This window comes from Camelus dromedarius, chromosome 9, assembly GCF_036321535.1.
Source record: "Camelus dromedarius isolate mCamDro1 chromosome 9, mCamDro1.pat, whole genome shotgun sequence".
Classification (NCBI taxonomy): Eukaryota; Metazoa; Chordata; class Mammalia; order Artiodactyla; family Camelidae; genus Camelus; species Camelus dromedarius.
In genome coordinates, this window is record NC_087444.1 from 79,523,225 (window position 1) to 79,547,017 (window position 23,793).

The following is a 23,793-nucleotide window of genomic DNA, read 5'->3' on the forward strand; positions in this document are numbered from 1 at the left end:
TTACAACATATTAATCTCTGGTATACAGCACAATGTCCCAGTCATGCAGATACATACATATATTTGTTTTCATAATCTTTTTCATTAAAGGTTATTACACGGTATTGAATATAGTTCCCTGTAGTATACAGAAAAAATTTGTTTTTTAATGCTTTTATATGTAGTAGTTAATATTTGCAAATCACGAACTCCTAAATTTATCCCTTCACATTCCCCTTCCACCCAGTAACCATAAGGGTTTTTACTATGTGAGTCTGTTTCTGTTTTGTAGATGAGTTTCTTAGTGTCTTCTTTTTTCTTTTTTAGATTCCACATATGAGTATCATATGGTATTTTTCTTTTTCTTCTTTCTCGCTTACGTAGAACGACAATCTCCAGGTTCATCCATGTTGCTGCAGATGGCATTATTTTGTTTTTTATGGCTGAGTAGTATTCCACTGTATAAATATACCACAACTTTATCCAGTCATCTGTTGATGGACATTTAGGTTGTTTCCATGTCTTGCCTATTGTAAATAGTGCTGCTATGAACAGTGAGGTGTGTGTATCTTTTCGAATTAGAGTTCCTGCAGATATATACCCTGGAATGGGTTTGCTGGATCATACGGTAAGTCTATTTTGGGGAATCTCCATACTGCTTTCCATAATGGCTGCACCAAACTACATTCCCACCAACAGTGTAGGAGGGTTCCCTTTTCTCCACAGCCTCTCCAGCATTTATTGTTTGTGGACTTGTGAATGATGGCCATTCTGACTGGTGTGAAGTGATACCTTATTGTAGTTTTGATTTGCATTTCTCTGATAATTAGTGATATTGAGTATTTTTTTCATGTGCTTATTGGCCATTTGTATGTCTTCATTGGAGAACTGCTTGTTTAGGTCTTCTGCCCATTTTTGGATTGGGTTGTTTTTTTTTATTATTAAGATGTATGAGCTGTTTATATATTCTGGAAATTAAGCCCTTGTCGGCCGCATCGTTTGCAGATATTTTCTCCCAGTCCGTAGACTGTCGTTTTGTTTTGCTCATGGTTTCCTTTGCTGTGCAAAAGCTTCTAAGTGCAATTAGGTCCCTTTTGTTTATTTTTGCTTTTATTTCGATTGCCTGGGTAGACTGCCCTAGGAGAACATTGCTGAGTTGTATGTCAGAGAATGTTTTGCCTATGTTTTCTTCTAGGAGGTTTATCGTGCCCTATCTTATGTTTAAGTCTTCAAGCCATTTTGAGTTTATTTGTGTGAATGGAGTGAGGGAGTGTTATAACTTCATTGATTTACATGCTGCAGTCTAGTTTTCCCAACACCACTTGCTGAAGAGACTGCCTTTTCTCCATTGTATGTTCATGCCTCCTTTTTCGAAGATTAATTGACCGTAGGTCTGTGGGTTTATTTCTGGGCTCTATTGTGTTCCATTGATCCATACATCTGTTTTTGTTGGCCGGCTTCTCATTTTAACTCTGACTTCTAGACCCTGGCTACTCTCGATTTTCCTGCCTCTACCCATTACCCATTCCTCTTTACTGCTCTCTCTGTAATGTTCTCCAGCATCGGCTCACAGTGAACAGGTTGTGGGCAGATATCCTTAGTAGCCCTTGAACACCACTTACTACGTGCAATCGACTTTTTCTATTCCTAGACAGAAAACTTCTGCACGACACTCACGTGTAGCGGTAGCTGAAGGTCATCCTCAGAGGAGGGGGTTGAAAACTGCCTGCCTCTCCTCACTGTGCTGTGTCCCATTCTTAGGTTTTCATTTTGTGAGGCTTCCCTACTTCTGTGACTTTTTCGAGTCCTAGTGCTTCAAAACAGCCTGTTCCCCATCCTGACTTAACCTCCCTCCTCCTGAATACAACCTCATGTATTCATTCTTTGATGTGTCAGGCACACATTTGTGATGTGGCTGCCACCTGTCCCCAAAGACAACATGTACTTAACTCACACTTCTCTGTTTTCAGGCGGTTTGTGTGACATAGACAGTGAAGAGGCTCCTTCAGGACAGAGTGTTTCTCTGGAGAGAATGCTGCAGATCAGGGCTCTAAAGCCAGATCCATCAACCCAGAAGGCTTGTCTCTGTGAGATGTGTGTTCCTGTCATGGAAGAGATTTCATACGATGCTGAGCATGAAGGAACACATACTGGGCAGAAATCATACACATGTGTGGCATGTGGAGAACCACTCTGTTTCAGTGGGAATCGTCGGCAACAACAGAGGGGCACAGTAGGAAGAAACCCTACAGCAAGGTCATGGACGGGGCCTCCTTCATGAAGAGCCATGGAATCCGTTCATCAGGGAAGCCTTTCACTGGTGGGCCAGATGGAAAGGACTTTTTGGCCACTGTGGGCCTTTTTCAGCACCAGGTCACTCCCAAAGTGGTACTAAGCATACACAGCAGTACTGAGTGTGAGGAGGCCTTCCACAAAAGAAAGAGTGCTTACAAGTGTGAATGTGGGAAAGCCTTCTGCCGGAAACATATACACTTGTTCAGCACCAAAGAATCCACACTGGAGAAGGACTGTACGAGTGCGGTGAATGTGGGAAATCCTTCAGCTACAAGCACACATTTGTTCAACACAAGACAGTTCACACTGGAGAAAGACCTTTTGAGTGCAGTGAATGTGGGAAGGCCTTCCGGTTCAAATATAAACGTTTTCAGCACCAGAATATTCACACTAGAGAAAGGCCTCATGAATGTGGCAAATATGGGACAGCTTTTGGGTGCAAATCCAGACTTGTTCAGCACCAGAGAATTCACACTGCAGTGAGGCCTTAGAATTGTGTCGACTGTGGCAAATTCTTTAGACAAAATTCCAGCCTTGTTCATCCAGAGAATTCACAGAAGGCAAGGCCTTATGAATGTGGCAAATGTGAGAAATCTTTACCAAAGCGCCAGCCTTATTCAGCACTGCAGAGTTCACACTGGAGAAGGGCCATATGAATGCAGCGACTGTGGGAAATCCTTTAGCCAAAGCGTCAGCCTCATTCTACATCAGAGAATTCACACTTCAGAAAGGCCTTATGAATGCAGTGAATGTGGAAAGTCATTTAGCCAAAACTATAACCTCATTCAACACCATCAAGTTCACACTAGAAAAAGTTCTCAAGAGGGCAGCCGCCGTGAGAAAACGTTCAGTCAACACCAAAATTTCACAACTCAGGTAAGTTTTATGAATTCATCACATGTGGAAAAGCCTCCTGCTTGCAGGAATCTGCATAAAATAACAGCCTTAGACTTTAAGGAACGTGCTCTCTCTTTGTTCGGTGAGAGCCTGTGTGAGGAACCATCTGCCGTGAGTTCCAGGTATGTGAGAAGTCTTAAGGGGCTAGGTCTCATATTTTAATCTGCTCAGAACCCTTGCCATAAGTCACTGCCTGGTTCTGTGGCAGAAGTCATCTTGCCTCTTCCACCTGGCAGGTCCTCTAGTGTGCAGTCATCACCACAGCACGCTCAGAGAAGACAAGTGTTTGCTCTGTCTCCCATTCTCTAGAGGAGATTGCAGTCTGAGCCCCTAGAGGGTTCCCCTTTTCTCTCTGACTAGTTATGGCATGGATCTGACCCACTTTTGGCCCCAAAGATCCAGTCTAGGAACTGTTGGTGGCTTTACCTTCTTCGTGGCATTGTTGGTCTTAGGTGATACTTTTGATGGATGTTCTAGCCTCCAGGTCAGCAACCTGGGAATTGTCTGGTGCACAGTGCTCTGGCTCGTGCAGTAGTAAAAGTCTTATTGTTTAAGTCACCTTTAATCTTAAAATTTTTATTCACTATGTGGAGGTGGTTTGAAAAAAAGTATTTGACTCTGCTGGTGTGAGCGGGTAGATAGCTTTCACGAGGGCCTCAGAAGGGACAGCGTGATGGCCGAAAATCTCTGGCTAATTGTTGCCTAAGCTGTATTCCTGTCTGTAGTAAAATAAAAAAGTAAATACTTGGTGTGTGTCCCCAGTGTCTGGCGGGGAGTCTTCCAAAACCCTTGGAATTTCCTAAGTGATGAGAGTGGCTTTGGCATGATAACGAAATGACTCAAGGTGGAGGGCAATAAAGAGCTTCAGGATGGGTGCTGGTCGCCAGACCTTAGAGCCTTAGAACTTTTAAACCTGCCCCTGACATCTGAGGAGGGGAAGGAGCTGGAGATGGAGCTCAGTCACCAGTGGCCAATGATTTAGTCAACCAGGCCTATGTCATGTTAGGACACCTTCATAAAAACCCCTAAACAATAGGGATTGGGGGTTTTCTGTGTTGGTAAACACGTCCAGCCAGGAAGTGGGCTGTACCCTGACTGCACTGGGTTAGAGGCTCCTGCACTTGGGTTCTTCTGGACCACACTTCTTTATCTGTCTGTTGACTTGTGTCCTTTAAAATAAATTGTAAGTGTAGCATTTTCCTGAATTCTATGAGTCATTCTATCAAATTACCAAACCAGATTTGTAGTTGACCTGGCAGAAGTGGAGGTAGCCTTGGGGCCCATTTTGTGGCTGGGACTAAATCCTTAGCCTGGGGGGTCTGCACTAACTCCGAGTAGTTAGTGTCAGAACTGAACTGAATTGTAGGACACCCAGTTGGTGTTGGAGGATCGGTGAATTGGTGTTGGAATGATGTATTTGGTGTCCATGAAAGGCACACAATGCCCTAGGCCTTCTAGGAAAGACTGCTGGCGTCGTGGTCCTAATAAGTGGCCTGAGTGCCAGCATTCTTGTAGGCCCAAAGACCACCCAAGAGCGCACAGCTGTGACAACCTACTATACTTCTGCAAGTGCAGTATCTAGAACATAATTTCTCCCAGTTACAGTGAGGAGAATCAGTAGCGCTCGAATGATGCAACATGATGTGAAGCCTGATTATCTAAAATGCATTAGGAAAATACAAAGTGCTTAATCTTTCTCTGGCTATGAAATTATTGTGATGTTCTTAAATTAAAACCAGTTTAGGGTGTTGGGGGAAGAGGGGAAAAAGTTTAAAAGATCTTCATATCAATCAGTACCATTAAACTTGGAGTTAAACTTTAGGATAGTCTGTGCATGGAAATTTTATTGAGGGCATTGATGGTGAGGAAATTTTATTGAGGGCATTCCTCATTGCATAATGTCCACCTACATTTTTATCAGCCCAAAGAACCTTTGCTGCAGTCTCCATGTTCCATTTGCTCAGCCACCATCTCTTACAAAGAGCCTCACTACAGACATTCCTCAGATGTTTTGAGTTCAGTTCTAGACCACTGCAATAAAGTAAATATTGCAATAAAGCAAGTCACATGAATTTGTTAGTCTCCCAGTGCCTATAAAAATTATGTTTACGCTATCTTGTAGGCTATTAAGTGTGCAATAAATAGCATTATGTCTTTAAAAAATTTACATACTTTAATTAAAAAACAATTTGATGCTAAAAAAATGCTAACCATCATCTGAGCCTTCAGTGAGTCATAATTTTTTTGCATAACAAATATGATAATAATGAAGAAGTTTGAAATGTTGGGAGAATTACCGAAATGTGACACAGACATTAAGTGAGCAAATGCCATTGGAAAAATATACTGATAGACTTGCATGAGGCAGGGTTGCCACAGATCTTCAATTTGTGAGAAACACAGTATCTGCAGAGCACAGTAAATGACGTATGCCTATAGTTCCCTTTTGTTTCAAGGGAATACATATTGCAAAGGTGAGTTGCAGTTCTAAGATTTTTTAAAATCTAAGGAGTTGTAGTTTTAAGATTTTTTTTTTAATCTGTAAGTTTTGTTTTGTTTTGTTTTGTTTTCACCCTAAATCTGCATCCTTTGAATCACATTCAGAATGCTAAGGGCTTCTTGAAATCTTATTTTTGCTTTGTACACTCACCCCACTTCAATTATTATGGACCCAGTAGCATCTTCATGGCAGGTTATAGGCTATTTGCAGTAAAGTACATAATTCCTATTTATGGTTCTAGTGGGAACTGCCCTTCCAGCACAACCACTAGACCCCAGCAGTTAGGGGAGTGTGCTTGCACCCTGCCCCAGTAACCCTTGGTCCATGCTTACAGTGTGGAGCATAAGATGACTACAGATACAGGGAAGGCCAGATCCATCGCTGGGCTCACAAACATGTTGTCTGCTCTTTAGAGCTGCATAATTTCCTGAGCTCGCCAATCACTGCTCTAACGTTCCACTGCTCCTGTTGGCTGAAAAGACTCCACATTTTGATTACTTCGTAGTCTTACTAACTGCCACCACCTTCAAACCTTCTGTCACTTAGTTAGGGAATGTCCAGATAACATAGGACCTCTTCTAGTCTGATTGTCCTACTGTTTATGTTAGGTCCATCTACTCAAAGGGATGTCATTACTGACCTGTCACTTAAAGGCTTCCAAATCCTGGTCAAGGACGTCACCCAAATCCTCCGGCTGGCCTTTATGCCAGCACCACCTTCCCCTCTTTGCTGCTTGCGTGTCAAGCTTGGTGTTCCTAGCTCAGCAGATCCACCAGACACTTCAAGAATCTTAAGACTGTTTGTTATTTTATAAAGTTCCCCCAGGATTACTTCTGTCTATATTAATATTCTGCTGACTTTATAACAGAGAAAAGAAAATCATTTGATTTCATTTGACAACACCCTCTGCCTCTCACATCTAAAACAAATCTCTTCTTGTGTTAAAATGGAAGCGATGCCTCACCTCAGTTTAGGGCCAATGCCCCCATTAATGGCACCTCAGGGTGACTTTCCCCTGTCTCAGCATTTGGGGGGTTTTGTTCTTGGTTTATCAAATCTTTTCACTGATAAATCCCCCATCACTTATCTTCAGTCTTTTCATCTCTTTTACAAATAACATCAAAAAAACTTGTGTCCTTCATAAAATAACTACCCTTCACACTATGATCTAGTACATTTTCTGTTCTACCATGTTTTCCTCTCACCCTTTATGGCTAAAGCTTTATGAGCATTTTCTCTTTTTGTTTCTATTACCTAAACTCCTACGTGGTTCTCACTCATTCAAATGAGAGGTTTTATCTTCTCAACTCCATCATGATTAATGAATTTCTAAACACAATAGTGTCATCCAAGATTTTTGTTCAAGTTCTTTCAGCAGCTTTTCACACCGTTGATTTTTTTTTGTAATTCTTAAATGAATATGCTAGCATTGTTTTTTAATGCATTCCCTTAATATTATAATAAACAAGAACTCAGTCAGCAGGTATTTCTCTCTTCACAGTCTGTACACATTCTTTTGGTAATCTTCTACAGTGGCCTGGTTGTAAATATTAACAAGCTCAAAACTTCCAAATGTATATCTCCATCCAAAAATCAAGTGATTATCTATTTACTTGCAACTTATTCCTGGACATCTAGTGGATATCACAGATTCAACACCTTCAAACTTCTCAGCTTTCACTTAAAAAGTTTTTTTATATAAGTTTTATTTTTTTAGAGCAGTTTTAGACCAGAGACACAGCCCAGCCTTGAGCTAATCCTTCTCCTTTCACTTCACACATCTTAATGTCTTTGTCTCATCTGTCATTTCCACCTGATACTTTTCAGACTATTTAACCTTGTTTTCCCCAGGCTGTTCCTGCTTCTCTTTCTGAACAAATTAATTAACCATACTAATAACTTCTAGTAGTTTGTACATTTTATAATTTTTTTCAGAGATAATCTCAACTCCCCATGCAGACGCTGTCACTGCAATTACATGTGAAATAATTACTCCCCAGCAGGCGATGAGCTCATGGTGTCTCAGACCTTTGTCTCAGGGGTTGTCCCCTTGGCACACATGCTCCAAATGTGACCACAGTGGGTTCTCCCAGCAGGATGTGACAGTTGTGTTTGGTAAGTGGAACTTCCTTTTAGGTAAAGAGATAAATTCTTAGAGAAATACGATATTCCTTAGAAAACATTTTAAGGAATATTGTGTGTGAATATAATCTTATTTTCCTGAAGTGAGACCATGGAGACCAGTGTATAAGGAGGGATCTTTTCTGAGAGTTCCCAGGAAGTCAGACCCCCAACATTCCTTTCCTTGGGCTGTCCCTTTTAGTTCTTGGGAACTCTCAGGAAATATTCCTCTTTATATATTGGTAACTCTCTGAAATTCTGGGTTTAGGGAGCAGGGATCATCAGGTAATAATACTGCATTAAAGTCTACATGTAACTCTGACGTTTAACTAGATGTAAAGATCCTTAGAAATTCCCTGAACTTCAGCAGCTGCTTTGAATCTGTTGTGGTTTCTAAAGTCATGACCCCGACTTGACTTTAGAAGTAGTAATAACTTGGTCTATTCTGACCACTGAGATCCCAGTCAGAGGAGCTTTTGATAGGGATTATTCTGTCACTTTGCCATGAAGGAAAATGTGCCCAGTGTAATTCCTAGTTGTGCCTCCAGAGACAGCAATTTGATCAAAGAAATGAGATGGGGTTTTATTTTTGCATGAATGTCTGCATTTCTTAAAGGTGATATGGGACCAGAATTGACAAAACGTTTGTGTCTACGTTATTTACCCAAGTTCTGTTGTTCTTACTCCTGCTTAATTGAAATATCAGATTATTATTAAATTCAATTTTATGGTTTATCTTTATTACGATAATGATTCATGGGCAACCCTCCTATGTCTTTCTCTCATTTGGACTTGTTAATCCGTTTCTAAAGTTTATTTTTAAAAATTTTACCAGTGATTTCTTAAATTTTTAATGCTGTGATTCATTATCATTTCTTTTCTTAATTAATCTGTACTTTACTAAGATTCCAATGTTTCCCAAACTTTAATTCATTTATATATTTATTATAACTTGATCCATTATTGCCTATTAATATAAACAAGTGAAAGATCATTATAAAAATGAAGACAGTTCTTATTTGATGAATACTGATTTAATTTTCTGGAAAACATCTACCATTCAGGTACTTTATAAAAAACTACTATCTAAGTAAGTGTGGATAATGGAACTGAAGATTTTTACAATTAATAATAATATTTTATAAATCTAGAAAAATCCTACTCTTACACCATTATAAAGATTTTCAAACCAAGAAATCATATTTATTTTATGTTTGTCTCAACAAAGTTAGATGAGATTCCAGTGAGAATATTTATTATGCAAAGTAAGGATGTGAACCTGAATTAAATATCTGGCAAATGAGTGTATTTTTACATATAAAATGATATCTTCTTTTAAATGTTTTATGTGTTTGCATGAAAATTTCTGAGACAAACCTCATTTTATATTTATGTTATATGTTGTATTTTTCTCTTGAGAAATGTTTAACTTTCAGTGTTAAAATGTATGATCATTTATCTTATTAATAAGGGAGGACACATAGAATATTAATCTCTCCTTTCTATTGTTGTGTAAGGTATCTTCTGTTGTGCTTCATCTTTATATTTTAATTTTTTCATGCCTTTTAACATACATAAATTGTATATTTTCACCTACTCCAATAAGTTTTTTAATTGAAGTATAGTCAGTTACAATGTGTCAGTTATAATGTGTCAATTTCTGGTGTACAGCACAATGTCATACATATACATACATATATTCGTTTTCATATTTTTCATCATAGGTTACTGTAAGATATTGAATATAGTTCCCTGTGCTATACAGAAAAAAAGATTTTAATCTGTTTTTATATATAGTGGTTAATATTTGCAAATCCTGAACTCCCAGTTTATCCATTCCCACCCCGTTTACCCTGGTAATCATAAGATTGTTTACTAAGTCTGTTTCTGTTTTGGAGATGAGTTTGTTAGTGTCTTTTTGTTTCCTTTTTTAGATCCCACATAGAATGATATATGGTATTTTTCTTTCTGTTTCTGCCTTACTTCACTTAAAATGACGATCTTCCAGTAAGTTTAAATTACTGTATGACTTCTATTTTATACATTGCTTACTAAGTACTTATCACAAATCATGTTTTAAAAATATATATACAGTCCTATACAGTTTATCTGTTAGATTCAGATTTTTGTAGTTATATACATGTTTTTATTAAATATTAAAACACTTAAAAACATGTATATAAATGTTTTTATTTGTCTAAATGTCATGTAGTAGAAATTTAACTTTAGTTTTTCAAATAAGTGTACCAGTATTTTAATAATTTATATTGACTTTTCTTTTCCAACTAATTTTAAAATTCATTTTTACTCACACTGTTTCTGTTTTTTCATAGCTGTAAATCTATCTGTCTGCTTTATGTACAAAAATATCTATCCAATTTTATATCTCTATTTATCTGCCTACCTCCCTGCATATCAGTGCTTTAAAACATTTTGTAGACTCTGTTCATAATCTGTTTCATAGCGTCAGTTTTACTGTCTAATTATTGATCAAAAACCAAGCTGTAATTGCATTTTTTCAGTAACTGATAGACTTAATTCTCCCCTTAAACTCAGTTTCATTTATTTCTCTTTTTCACTATCCCAGGAAACTTGTAAATATTATTTGATTACAAATTACATTATTTAATAAGCATACTTTGATTTTTTAATGAATTTATTTACAATATTAAAGCTTCCCATGTGGGACCATAAAGCTTATCTCTCCTTTATTTAGATCTTTTTTTAAAAGTCATACATTTTCTTTTAATGTTTCTTTTATATTTCTTTAATTTTATGGTTGAATAGCACAACTAAGTATCTCTCATAACATTTTCCCTCATTTTTAGATACAACATTGTAGAGAAGAATATTGTATATTACTAATTTTTAAACATAGTATATATGTGTATTCTAAATACTTAATAGCATTAATAAGAATTTATTTTATTCATTATATTTAGCCATTATGCACCTGCATTTCTCTCTGAATGGTTAGTTGTGGTTTTGTGATTTCCGTAAATAAACCCAGGATAATATTTCACCTTACTGATGGACCATGCTTGAAATATATTGAACAAAAAGTGGTGGTGTGTGTGCAGCATTGTGATCTCATTTCTGAACAATTTTGAAGTGCTACTAATATTTAACCACTGCAATACAAATATAAAAAAGAAAAGGCGAAACTACCAGTACCCAGTTGTCAGCCGAGGGAGGCTGACGTGGGGTTCTAGGAGGTGAGCAGCCCAAACGAAAAAATGCACGAGGAGTTGCCATACCGCCAGACTTCAGCCGGAGACACCACGGGGTTAACAGCACTTTATTGCCACAGCGAGGTGTGCGCCTGTGATGCACCTGTTCTGCTTTGTATCTGTTCTCTGCCAGCACATGCGCAATCTGAGTTTCTTTGTTCATTAGGCTTACAGAATATCTCTAGCACATGCGTACTTCTATTTTCTTTGTTTTAAATCTTATATAATTGACGCATGCGTACAGCAATTGTTTACTGCACAGTAGAAACATGCTCTGATCGTGGCCTTGGGTCCCACGGCCTTAACTCATCTCAAGGCCAGCTCACACTAGTGATTTTGGAAGAGATCAAAGTTGAACATGAGGTAGTGCCCTCTTTATATACTGCACCTTTCTTTATTGCTGAGGCTCCTGGTTGGGAGCCAAGATGCTACTCCTAAAGAGTAGGTCTCTTGTCTGCCTGGTAGTATTTTAATTGGAACCTTGTTTTTATGAAAATTGAGACTATTGCAGAAACCACCTGGGTGTGTTGATATTACAATATAAGTAAAAACTTGGCTGCCCCTGGGAAACACCAACCTACTCGGTGGGGTCTTGCGTTCCCCACTTTGCAACTCTACCTACATGGCTGGCTGTTTTTCCCCTCTCCTGAAATGAAGGCATTTAGATTGTTGGTGCTGGCTTAGGAAGATGGTGAGAAAGAAGTAATACAAAGAGATTTCAGTGAATTCCAGTCTGAAAATAACAGGGTAAGCATGCCAAATAAGGAAGTATGTGGTACTGTAGGGAACAAGGTAACAAAGTCACAGCAAGCAGAGAGCAAACTCGGTGTTTCTCAATTACTGCAACAAATAGTTTCCAACTTCAATACAGATCTTTTGAAGCATCTGCAAAAGAAAAGAGGGTGGACCACCCATGGACTCATCACAGCTACAACATAAACAACCCAGGGCCAACTCAGTTCATCTTCCCTCCAGCCAGTACTCACAGGTTCTTGTATTGCCCTCTGGACCTCTTCATCCGCCCATTGTGACATTCATCATGGACCTGCTATGTGATCCTACAGTAAGGAATGATTATTGCTTCAGTTTAGGTTATGTCCCACTTCTGTTTCCTTTTTCTCATATTTGGTGGAAACTTGTAGAGAAATGCATTATTTTACTACTTTTTTAAATGAAAAAAATACTGTAAACTAAGCTAAAAGAATGGTAAACTATAAAGTGTACTAAAATAAAATATTTCCTGCATGATATTGGATGTAAACTTAAACTTGTCTTCTGTTTACAGAGAGTGGCCAGAGGGGTTCGCCTTAGCACCACCTGCCTTCTCAGTCTCTTCCAGGCCATTAAGCTCAACCCCAAAACCTCTAAGTGGAGAGAGCTCAAGATTAGATTCCCAGTGTGCACTGGCTTCTGCTGTTTTCTCTGCTGGATCCTGCATCTCCTGTTAAACATCATTAATGCCATGAATGTTACTGCACCAAGGAAGAGCACAAACATGAGTATGCGAGGAAGTTATGGCTATGGTAATTCACCCGTACCAAACAAATCTGTAGTCCCACTGCATGCATCTGTGTTCGTTTTCATTGATGTTATGTGTTTGGGCCTCGTGGCCTGGGCAGGTGACTCCATGGTCCTTGTCCTGCAAGGGCACAAGCGGGGAGTCCAGCACCTTCACAGCAACAGCCTCTCCCCCAGACCTTCATGTGAAGCCAGAGCCACACGCATCATCCTGATCCTGGTGCATCTTCTTTTCTCTTCTCTCCTCCATTTTGTGTTTTTTGGTAACACTGATCGTGAACCCAAGCCACTCACTCATGAACACCTCTGCAGTGCTGTCTTCCAGATTCCCAACATTCAGCCCCTTCTGCTCTTTGGCATCGATACCAGTGCCTCTCACTTCCACTCTGCCTTCTGCTGAAAAGAGTAATTTTCCCAAGTGTGGTCTCTGGACAGTAAGTTCCCTCTAAGACATCCTATCATGGTTCGTAGGCTTGTGTTTTATGCCAGGTAATCTGTCACCATATTGGGATTCAGTATGGAGTGACAGCAAAAATGGACCCTGGCTTCCCACTGCTTATAAGATTGCCAGAAATGAACATGGAGTAAATGACTCAGTGATGACTTTCTAAAATTATATAATGCTGGTCACTGGAGAACATCAGGCAATAAAGATCATGACCTATGGGAAGACTGTCAGTGTTTGGGAGTTCTGGAGTGGAAACTCACTGTTGATGCAGACTTTGAAATGACATCCAAAAGATGTATTTGCATTATCAAAGCAGAGTAAGTGAAAGGTGTTTCACGTGCAAATAAAATGACCTGGAAATACCCTGAATTGGCAGGGCACAGGTGGACTTCAAAAATTGGAGGAAGTTCATGGCATTTGACAAACAGTATATGGTATATAGTGTGGTGAGAAAGGAAAGTAGGTGATATCTGTGGGGTTTGGGGACAAGTAAGAGGCCCCATATTGAGCCAAGGGGGCTCCAGTCACAAGACATCTACCTGTGCCCTAGTCACTCAAGTCAGGAAGACATAGATCAGAAAACACAAAGAACATTCCTCTCCCACTATGTAAAGTAATAGCATGGGAGCCAGCTTCTGTGGGGTCCACGGACATCTGGCAGATTCCTGCTCCAAGGCCCGTCAAGACACCTGGCTGCTGGCCCTTAAAGACAAATCAAGAACAACCCCCCCCCCATCTTTCCTAATATATACTTGCCTTAGCTGAGCTAATGGTCATCTATACAATGCCAGGAACCCTGGAAGCCTGACCCAGAACCGGGCATGACCCCCTACCAAAATCCCTAGCCCTACCCTTCACAACCCCTCTCCCCTGTTAACTCCGCATCAGTCAGAGAAGTGTGCACATGTGCATCCTGTGACCCTCTTTGTGCCTGATGTTGTGTAAGCACGAGTTAAAAGTTTACCCTGTCTTATAAAAGACCTCAGTAACCGGCCCCCTGCGCACACACAGGCACCCCTAGTCTGTGTGGCTGCTGTTCTGTGACTGTACCTAATAAACCCCTTTTCTGTTTTCACCCTTTGTCTTTGGTAAGTTCTTTTCTCACCGGCTTGCCAGACCCCACGACAACATCTTTTTCTGGTGGGTGTTGGCAGTCACATCAGTGATCACAGCTCTTCATAGGAGAGATCAGAGATCGCTGAGATTTGTGTCTACTTGGTGAAATAATCAAAATCGTTTATGATAAAAATAATTCAATTTAAATAAATTTAGTGTACTTTATAGTTTACTACTTTTATGTTAGTTTGTAACATTTTTTCATTTAAAAAAAAGTAGTTAAATAATGCATTCCCTAATTACTGATATTTAGGGGTCAGATCTGACAAAGGGTCTCCTTGACCAAACTTCAGTCAGGCTCCCCTGAACGCTCTTCCCGACTAGGCCTGCACTTTCGGACTTCCTTGCCCATCTTTTGTCACTAAGTCACCTTTATAAGTTAAGACCCAGGCACAAATCCGCCTCCCTTGGCTGTGTAGTATTACATGTCATTTCCTCACTTCCCCGTGCCCTCACCGCCTCTCCTTCCTTTTGTGCCTGTCACGTTCTAACAGTGTGTATAATTCTGTATTTTTTTTTTTTTTCATATTTCTTCCTCTGTTGAGTACAGGGTAAGCTCCCTGATGGCTGGGATCATCGTCTCTTGTTTTCACACTGGTTCCTCGCACTTAAGGCAGTGCCTGAAATGCCGTAGGAGTTCGCTGAATACTTGCTAGAACGGTGAATAAGCATGACACTACAGTATCTCTCTCTGCTCGTCTCCGCCGAGGCGCCCGTCAGCCACTGTCCTGGCCCACAAAGTCTTGTGTAATGGTTCTTTCCAGAGAGGCGGCCTATCCTTGAAAGGAAATAAATACACCTCAGCTCTTGGGCTAAGAATGTCATCTGCACCAAAGAGTGCCGCTCCCTGGGTTGGACGCGGTCGGTGACCTTGACCTCCTGCCTCAAAATCACCCCACCCCAGTCCTCCCAGGCCCTGTCCGGAGCCCTTCCGGGAAAGCAGCCTCCGTCCGAGGCGAGCTCGTGCGCCCCTCGCCGCAGGGCGCCCGCACCGTGCCTTCCCCGCGCCGGGACCCGCCACTTCAGCGGGCTCGCGAAACCGGCTGAGAGCGTCCGTCCGTGGTCCGTATTTTTAAAAAGGAAGTATGAGTGGACTCGAAGTGACACCTGACGTGCGGCGTCCACCAGATCCCGTGGCTTCGGGACTATCTGGGAGAGCGCTTCTAAGCGGCCCCTCGATCCCGGCGGGCCGCGCCGCAAGGATCCGGGCGCGACTTCGGAAGCGGAGTGAAGCCCCGGCCCGTCCCCGGAGCCGCGAGGCCCGCTTCCCGGCGCCCCTTGCGGTACCTCGGCCTCAGCCCAGGCCGCGAGAGCTCCGCGGGAACCACATTACCCAGACGCCCCTGCGCCGCGAGCGGCGGCTCAGTTAAAGGGCGTTTCCGTGCGTGCGGAAGTCGTCCGGGAGGGACTTCCGGCGTCTTCCTCGCGGCGGACATTTTGTCGGCTCTTGGTCGAGCCGTCAGAGCGGAATCTCGGGAAGTGGGGTTCCGTTCAGAGGTGACAGCGAGAAGATTTGGGAGGAGACCCTGCCCCCGATTCCTACAGCCCCAGCGGTGGCAGCGCCCGCGAGCATTCCGCCACCAGGGCCGAGCGATGGCGGTGCCCGGGTCCCGGCCTGGGCCCCCTTCCCGACCCCGTGTGCCCCGACTTTGATGGCGGCGGCGGCTGTGAGGGACCCGGCGTAGGTGGGTGCTCGTTCCCCGGAACTCGACGCGTCCCGCCCCCGTGTCCGGGTCGTGGGCCTCCGAGTGAGCCGTGCCTGTTGAGGTCAGTGTGGCCCAGGCTCCAGGGCTTGTGTGTGGGTGGCACCACCACTTCTAACAGCCAGTGCGACGAGACGTGGAGGAGTGTTACCGGCCGAGCGACTAGCACGAGCGGGGGCTTGGGGGTGCGACAGAGCGCGCAGCGTTCGGGAAACTGGGTGCTGGTACCCGAGAGCAGAGCGTGTGAGTAGCTGGCATGCCTGCAGGGGCAGGGTGAGGCGAGTACCTTCATTAGGAGGACGCCGGGAGCCGTGGAGGGGCGTGATCTGGTCAAAGATGTTTGAAAATATCCCGAAGTATCGCTCTGCGGAAAACAAGCTAGGTTGGGGTGGAAGTGATGAGGGTGGATGTAGGGAGACCAGTGAGGGGGGCCACAAACCCCAGGAATGTTGTGGAGGTGGCTGTACCTGAACAGTGGCAGGAGGGGTTGAAGAGTGGGTAATTTGTTAAATTCTGGGGAGGTTTTGAAGGTAGAACCAATGGAATTTTCTGCTGCGTCAGTTATGACTGTAAGTGAAAAAGGGGTTTGAAGGAATACCCAAGTCTTGTTTTGCTTTTCCCCTGAACGTCTGAAAAAATGGAAGTGGGTAAGTTGGAGCAGGGACACCTTTCAGGGGGAGCAGGAGTTGGACTTTGGACGTGGTAAATCCAAAGTGTCGTAACAGAGGTGTCACATGGCCATCTGGAGGTGCTGGTCTGGAGTTCTGCTGAGCACGTTGGGCTGAAGACCTCTGAAGAATGAGGCCTCAAGTCAGATTTAGGGAGAGAATATGTTGCTTTATGTGGTCCCTGAGGTGAGAGATTGGAGTGCAAGGAAGAAGGGGTGAACATCTCTAAGATTCCCTCCAGAAAGGAGAGGTCCTGGAATATGAAGGGGATATGGCGGGTGTCATCAGGAGGAGAGGGCTGTAGGGTGTTAGGAGCCTGATGAGAGATGGGGATCAAGGTGTAAACTGCTGTAGATCTGCTACCCTGTGGACTCGGTGTGCCCCCTTAGGCACAGCCTGTGGAGAGGGAAAGTCTGCCAGGCTAGTGGAGCAGCCCCACCCCAAACCAGAGCACTGGTACATCAGTTCCCCCGCTCCCCAGGTCAGAAGAAATAATGAGCATCTCTGATGAAGGGCCACCAGTGTGCTCCCCTTCAGAGGAGTATGCTCCAGTTAGGCTGGTTTGGTGAAAGGACTTGTGTATACCTGCTAAGTATACATAAGGACGCAGTTACAAATTAAGAATGTTTATACCAATGCTTAATAATCAACTGAAGTGTTTGCCTTTAAGTATTTGATTACAATGGAAAGTCTTAATGTTTTCTTAAAAAACAAACCCGGAATTTAAAAGAACTTATTACTTCATTTGCACCAAAAACATTTGCAAGTAGGAGGTGACACTAAGGTCTGAGTATCTGAAGTTAGACAACATAAAATCATCCTCACCAAAGGGCAGGGCTTAGGGGAACAGTTTAGCCAGTCAGACCCCATTGTGGTAACCTGCCACTCCCTGCTCCCTCTTCCTGCCAGGTTGCTGTGGTGACAGAAGGGCTTATGAGCCCTACAGAGGTGCGTGCAAAGTGTGGAGGTCCTCAGTCAACCCAGCCCACCTCTCCGTAATCTTGGCAACCCAGTATGGTGAATAGTAGTGTCTTTGGAATTGCAACCTACCCTTTTGCCTGCCATTGGGTTTGGGGATCCTGTTGTTACCGTTGGTGTTGTGCCGTGAAAACCGTTCTGGGAGCATATGGAAGGGTTTCCATTTCCAGCAAGCAACGGGATGAACTGTGAAACTGTCTGAGGCTCGGAAACCAGCATGCGCAAATGCATGACTTGAGACTGAACTGGTTGTGTTCAGAATCTCAGGTCTCCATTATGTCTGGTGATGAGAGAGCGGGAGGCAGGATTCAGCTCTGGAATGGCAGCCTGTGGAGCTGGGCCTCTGTTCTGAAAGTGGCAGGAGCCATGGAAAGTTTGGAGCAGAGAAGGGAGTGATCTGAGTCTGGTCATAACAGGCTTTCCCTTGCTACACAGTGAAGAAAAGACATGGGAGTGAGGAAAGAGGACTGTTGATGATGGCTGAACCAGACTGGTGGCCCCGAGGGTGAGAGACAGTGCTTGGATTCTGGTGGAATTTTTGTTTGTGTTTGTTTTTGTTTTTAAAGTAGGACCAGCCAGGTTTTCTGATGTGGAGGATGAGAGAAAGAAGGGGAAGAGTCAGGGAACACCCCACAGTTTTTGGTCTGAGAAGACATAAGGAAGAATAAAATCCTCAACTGAGATAGTGAAGTTGATGGTGGGAGTAACTTTCAGAGGTAACTTACATCAGGAGTTAGGTTTTGATCATGTTCATTCTTTGATGTTCCAAAGACATCTGAGTTGAGATGTCATGGACACAGGGGTCTGGCGTTCAGAGGAGGGATTCAGATTGGTGACAGCCACACGGGGACGGCCAGTCTGTGGATTAGGGTAGAGCTGTGTGTCAGATTTAGAGAAAGAACCTTGAGTCATGGTGGCAGTGCCATTAGGAGTCTGGGAAGCGGGTGAGCCAGTAGAGTGGAAGTAGGAGTTACCTGAAAGGCAAGCGGGAGGTTAGTCTCCATGGTGGGCGGAGAAAATAGGTCCTGGCAGTTGATGGAGCCTTCTGAGGAGAAAGCAGACACGGGATGGACACGGGTAAAGGAGTCAGAGCAGATGGAAGCGAGACCAAAGCTGGTGCTCATTGCCCTCCCTGTGTGCTTCCAGGGTTGTTGTGGTCACCTTTGGCGGGACCTGGGGAGTTCCAGCCGGGCTGGCAGATTAGCTCAGGCCTAAATGGGGTCAGCCGGGGGTAGAAGGCCAGTGGGTGTGGACTCTGAGAGTTTAGCGTTAGGTTTAGTGGTAAGCCTGTGACTGATGAGGGTATGTAGCATTACCAGCCAACAGCAGAAAGTGGAAAAGGGCCGACTCTATCTGATAATCTGCCCGTTGTTCGGCATTCCTGAGGTTGAATCGAGGAAGGAAGAATTTAAGAGCTGAGTTCAGAAATACCTATGGCAGTGGGGGCCATCCACTGGTGCGATCCTGGGTGCATTAACCAGTCATTATCTGGGTGATGCATGCAGATGACGTCTGGGGGTGCCTATGCTGTGAGCCTCCGTGTACATGATGGAGGTGTGGTCTAAAGAGTGGTGTGTATGTGGAAGTGAAATCTGAATTCATGTCCTGGGGGCTCTGGTACTGAGGGCTTTAGGGGGAATGTTGAGCTCAAATTTGTGTGTGGGGGAGGCATAAGCTCTGGACCCCGTGGGAACTAGCTGGCAGGAGAAGGGTTGGTGTTTGCCTGCCAGGCCCAGACTCTGTAGTGTCTGTCTGTCCACTTGTGTTCTAGGCTGGACAAAATGATTAATGGGAAATGAGGAAGGAGCAGGCATCAGTCACACAAGGGCCTGCTGTCTTGTCTTGGGGAGCTGGGAAGGAAGGGGAATGCATGTGGATAGACTGGGAATCCTGGGGAGAGAGGCTGCCCTGGCGTTCGGTCATTCCCTTCATGCAGGGTCATGTGGTTTTTGAGGATGTGTCTGCGTTTTTCCTGGGAGCTGTGGGGGCTCCTTGATGAGGCTCAGAGACTCTCCTGTCACAGTGCAGTGCCTTCTGTGCTGTGCTCGTACAGCCCTCCTGAAGGCCCTGCACAGCTCAGTGTTCTGGGCTGTGTTCTGCTCTTCTCCCCCCGCTGAGGTCGCCGTCTCCTTCCTAGGCTGGACTGTAGGCACACGCATCACACACACACAGATTGCGCAGGTCCTCCGGGTGCCCGGGCTCGGCTGTGCGCACTGCCTCCTCCGCTCCTCATGCTGCCCAACTTCTGTGGCTCCAGACTTGCCAGGAACGATTTGAGGGTCAGGAGTCTTGTGGTCCGCCCAGTGGGTACCACCCTGCCTGGCCTGTTCTGGGTGGCTGGCCCTGTCTACATTCATGATACCTCTGTGCTCTGGGTTCTTTCCCTTCCTTTTAATTGACATTCCCGTGAGCCTACCTGTGTAATGAACTACAGTCACAGTCACTGCTTGTGGGTCCCATTGGGCTGTTCCTTCAAGACTTTCATTTCGTAATTCTTAGTTTTCTCTCAACCTCTCATGGGTGGGCTGCCCTAGACCAGTGCTTTCCCACTCACTTGCCCTGTCTGTCTTCTGTAACTTGTATTTTCTAGATCCTCTGTGGTTGCCGAACTGTAGCAGGAGAAAGAACTCTGAGTGCCTGATTGAGATGTCACGACTCTAGCCATCGGAGAAGGGACTAGCACGGGCCTGGTGAATGGGAGCTTGGGGAGGACGTGACTTCAGGGATGGGTTCAGATAGCACCAGAAGCCTGTCCTGTGCCCACTCCTGTTCACTGCTCCGGCTGTAGGCCACCCCTTATTTCTCTTTCCCTCCACATTCTGGACACTTCACACACTTGTGATTTCTGTTTTGGTCTGTGACCCAGGACTGTCCACCCTACTCACCAGTGCTCTCTCCTGCTCCTCCTGTAGAGCTCTCTGCTGTTGGACACCGCTGATGTGTCATGAGACACAAATATGTTCTGAGATGGTTTTTGAATACCAGTTACTCATCTTAAAACACATTTGCTACAAACAGAAGCAGACTCACAGACATAGTGAACAATTTTATGGTTATGAGGGGAAAGGGAGTAGGAAGGGGTAAGTTTGGGAGTTTGAGATTTGCAAATGTTAACCACTATATATAAAAATAGATTAAAAAAACAAATTTCTACCGTATAGCACAGGTATTCAAAATCTTGTAATAACCTTTAATGAAAAGGAATATGAGAATGAATATACGTATGTGTATGCATGACTGGGACATTGTGCTGCATACCAGAAATTGACACCTTGTAACTGACTGTACTTCAATTAAAAAAAAAATCAGGTTTCCTAGGCTTGGCAGGGAAAGTGCTCCCCTGTCACCAGTAGCCAGGGCCCTTCTAAAAGTCATTTGCAGGGTGCGAGTTGTAGATCTTGCCTGACTCTCCCTCCTGAGCCACAGCCCAGCCTGTGTCTTTGTCTCTTACAAGGCCTTCCCCATTCTGTGACCCAGAGAGTACAGAACTATACAGCAGCTGTTCTTTAACCTGATCCCAGATCTCTTGTCCTGCCAGCAGCCCTGTGGACTAAGTCCTGGGCATGCTAGACACACATCCCACTGAAGTCAGCATGCTTCTAATGGCAGTTTTCTGCTTTCAGGTAGTTGGCATGGAGTGGAGAATGAAAAGGCATCTCCCGCGCAGAGCATTTCTGTGTGAGTGACACGTGCTCATACGTCCAAGGCAGGTGCATCAGCCCAGATGGCTCACCCTTGTGAGTTATGTGGCCCCGTCTTGAAAGATATTTTGCACCTGGATGAACATCAGGAAGCACACCATGGACTGAAACCTTACACTTGTGGGGCATGTGGGAGACAATTCTGGGTCAGTGCAAACCTTGATCAGCACCAAAAGCTGTACAGTGTAGAGAGACTCTTAAAAGGAGACAAAGGCAAGACCTCGTTTGTGAAGAACTACAGAGTTTGTGAAGAACCCCTCCTGCAAGAGAAGCCCTTTGCATGTGAGCAGGAGCAGAACTTGCAGGCCAGTTTGGGCAGTCACCAGCAAAAGGCCACCCGCAGCAGAAGGAAGACGAGGAGCACTGAGAGCGAGGAAGCCTTTCACGTTGGACAAATGCATTACAAGTGCAGTCAGTGTGGGAAAGCTTTCAGCCGCAAAGACACACTTGTCCAGCACCAGAGAATCCACACTGGAGAAAGGCCTTACGACTGCAGCGAATGTGGGAAAGCCTTTAGCCGCAAAGCCACGCTTGTCCAGCATCAGAGAATCCACACTGGAGAAAGGCCTTATGCATGCAGTGAATGTGGGAAAACCTTTAGCCGCAAAGACAACCTTACTCAGCATAAAAGAATTCACACTGGAGAGATGCCTTATAAGTGTGGCGAATGTGGGAAGTACTTCAGCCATCACTCCAACCTCATTGTCCACCAGAGAGTTCACAATGGAGCGAGACCTTATAAATGCAACGATTGCGGGAAAGTCTTCAGACACAAATCCACGCTTGTTCAGCATGAGAGTATCCATACTGGAGAAAATCCTTATGTTTGCAGTGACTGTGGGAAATCCTTTGGCCACAAGTACACCCTCATTAAACACCAGAGAATTCATACTGAGTCAAGACCTTTTGAATGCATCGAATGTGGGAAATTCTTTAGTCGCAGCTCTGACTTTATTGCACACCAGAGAGTTCACACAGGTGAGAGGCCTTTTGTGTGCAGCAAATGTGGGAAAGATTTCATCAGAACCTCCCACCTTGTTCGGCACCAAAAAGTCCACACTGGAGAAAGGCCATATGAGTGCAGTGAGTGTGGGAAGTCGTACAGCTTAAGCTCCCACCTCATCAGGCACCAGAAGGTTCACGCTGCCGGAAGGCTTTAGGGGCGCCTCCAGCACAGCAGGGCCGCGGAAGGGATTACCCTTCGAGAGGGAGCCGTTGATCGGACGTTGAGCTTCATATGTCTGAACCTCGACACGGGGGAGACCCACTCAGGTCCCTTGCCTCATTTGTCAGTGTCAGTGCCCGTGCCTGGAACCATTTCAGCCTGACCAGCCTAGTTACCCTGATACCCTCAGCGGAGGCGGAACTTTGTACCCCCTCCAGTCCCTGGAGGGAAGTATAAGAAATGTGAGTTAATGGGGGTCCGCGTTTCCTCCGCCCTGGAAGACGTGTGGACATGACCCATCTAGAACCAGGAGGTCCTGAGCTGTGTTCCGGTAGCAGAAAAGCTTTACTTCATGGACGTTGTTGGACTCACACGACACTTGGGACAGATTGTTCCAGCCTCCAGGGCACCCAGCCTGGATAACTGCTTGTCTCGTGTTGCTCTGGTTTGTGTGCTAATAAAGACTTCATTATTTAAGCCACCTTTAACCTTGGAGGTTCTTTTCACTGTTTGGAATGGTTTGGAAGCAATTAGGCTTTGCTCAACTGAAGAGGTAAACCGTGTGGGGGTTTCTGGCTTTGCCTTAAATGGAGCAACAGGTTGGCAGAGAACAGTTCTCAGTCCAGTGTTGGTGTTAGTTTCCATTGCTGACAGAGGCTCAGGTGGGAATTCAGGCCGTTGCGGGCCTGGTTTTGTCTGGATTTCAGTTATTAGAGGGGCCAGACATCACCTTGAGGAGGGTGCTGTTGTAACAACCTACAGTGTTTGGAAGCAGTATGGCTTGAGTGTCTTGTTTCCACCATGTGTCCCCCGTTCCCCAGCGCCGTTGAGGGCCAGCTCTTCTTCAGGACCTGCCAAGCGCCCTGTGCCCTGCAGGCCAGAATCGGTGCACAGGCCGCTGGCTGGAAGACCTTCTGTGTCCAGGAAGGAAACAGTTGGGACAGAAACACTGGTGTGAATGATTGGGATTGGGGAGACTGCAGCGGACGAGAGCAGGTGTGCCTGTGGACGGACATCCACACACATCCCAGTCCCTGGCTGAGAGGTCAGGGTGTGCAGACGCTCCCCTGATCTCCAGGGCCGGGTCCCTCCTGTGACCAGGGTCCGTGGCGGAGCGAAGGATGTAGTTTTCTTCAAAGAAGGTAGCTTCCCTCAATTTCTGTTCCTGCCTAGGCCCTTCACCTGATGTCCCTGCTGCACGGGCAGGAACCCTGGGGCTGAGAATAGGGGTGTAGTCGGCGTGCGGTGTGCGGCACGCGCCTAACGTGGTAAGCCTCGGTAGACGTGCACACATTGGAAATCACGCCCGGAGACGTGATGCTGGGCATCCCCACCACCCCAACATTACCTCATGCCCCTCAGGATCCCCCCAGTGCCCTTCCTAGTGCTCTCCCTGCCGTCCCTAGGGAACTGTTGATTGAATACAGGTAGATTTCCCTTCTCTAAAATTTTATCTAAGCAGAACCATAGTTTA

General features: G+C 44.7%; 2 protein-coding genes across 5 annotated transcripts in view; both read left to right on the forward strand.

Annotated features, from left to right (window-relative positions):
• The window catches only part of LOC105105049 (zinc finger protein 530-like), a 45,478-nt gene extending 31,415 nt beyond the window's left edge, over nucleotides 1–14,063 (forward strand). The window contains exons 2-3 of the transcript XR_010382499.1: nucleotides 1,950–3,150; nucleotides 11,894–14,063. The gene's annotated coding sequence lies outside the window, so the exon portion shown is untranslated. The remainder of the gene's footprint in view (nucleotides 1–1,949; nucleotides 3,151–11,893) is intronic.
• A 1,449-nt stretch (nucleotides 14,064–15,512) lies between these two features.
• LOC105105041 (zinc finger protein 134) lies at nucleotides 15,513–22,800 on the forward strand. 4 transcript variants are annotated; one of them, XM_031457387.2, is made up of 2 exons: nucleotides 15,513–15,871; nucleotides 21,077–22,800. In XM_031457387.2, the coding sequence occupies exon 2, from the start codon at nucleotides 21,178–21,180 to the stop codon at nucleotides 22,312–22,314; it is 1,137 nt and encodes a 378-aa protein (XP_031313247.1). In that variant the 5' UTR covers nucleotides 15,513–15,871; nucleotides 21,077–21,177; the 3' UTR covers nucleotides 22,315–22,800. The 4 variants fall into 4 exon arrangements, with proteins under 4 accessions (XP_031313247.1, XP_031313246.1, XP_031313248.1 ...); XM_031457386.2 differs by having other exon boundaries at nucleotides 15,513–15,789; XM_031457388.2 differs by lacking the exon at nucleotides 15,513–15,871 and adding an exon at nucleotides 15,893–16,050.
• Nucleotides 22,801–23,793: the final 993 nt, after the last annotated feature.

Coding starts and splice junctions, on each gene's coding strand:
- LOC105105041 (XM_031457387.2), top strand. CDS start 21,178: ATGGCTCACCCTTGTGAGTTATGTGGCCCCGTCTTGAAAGATATTTTG.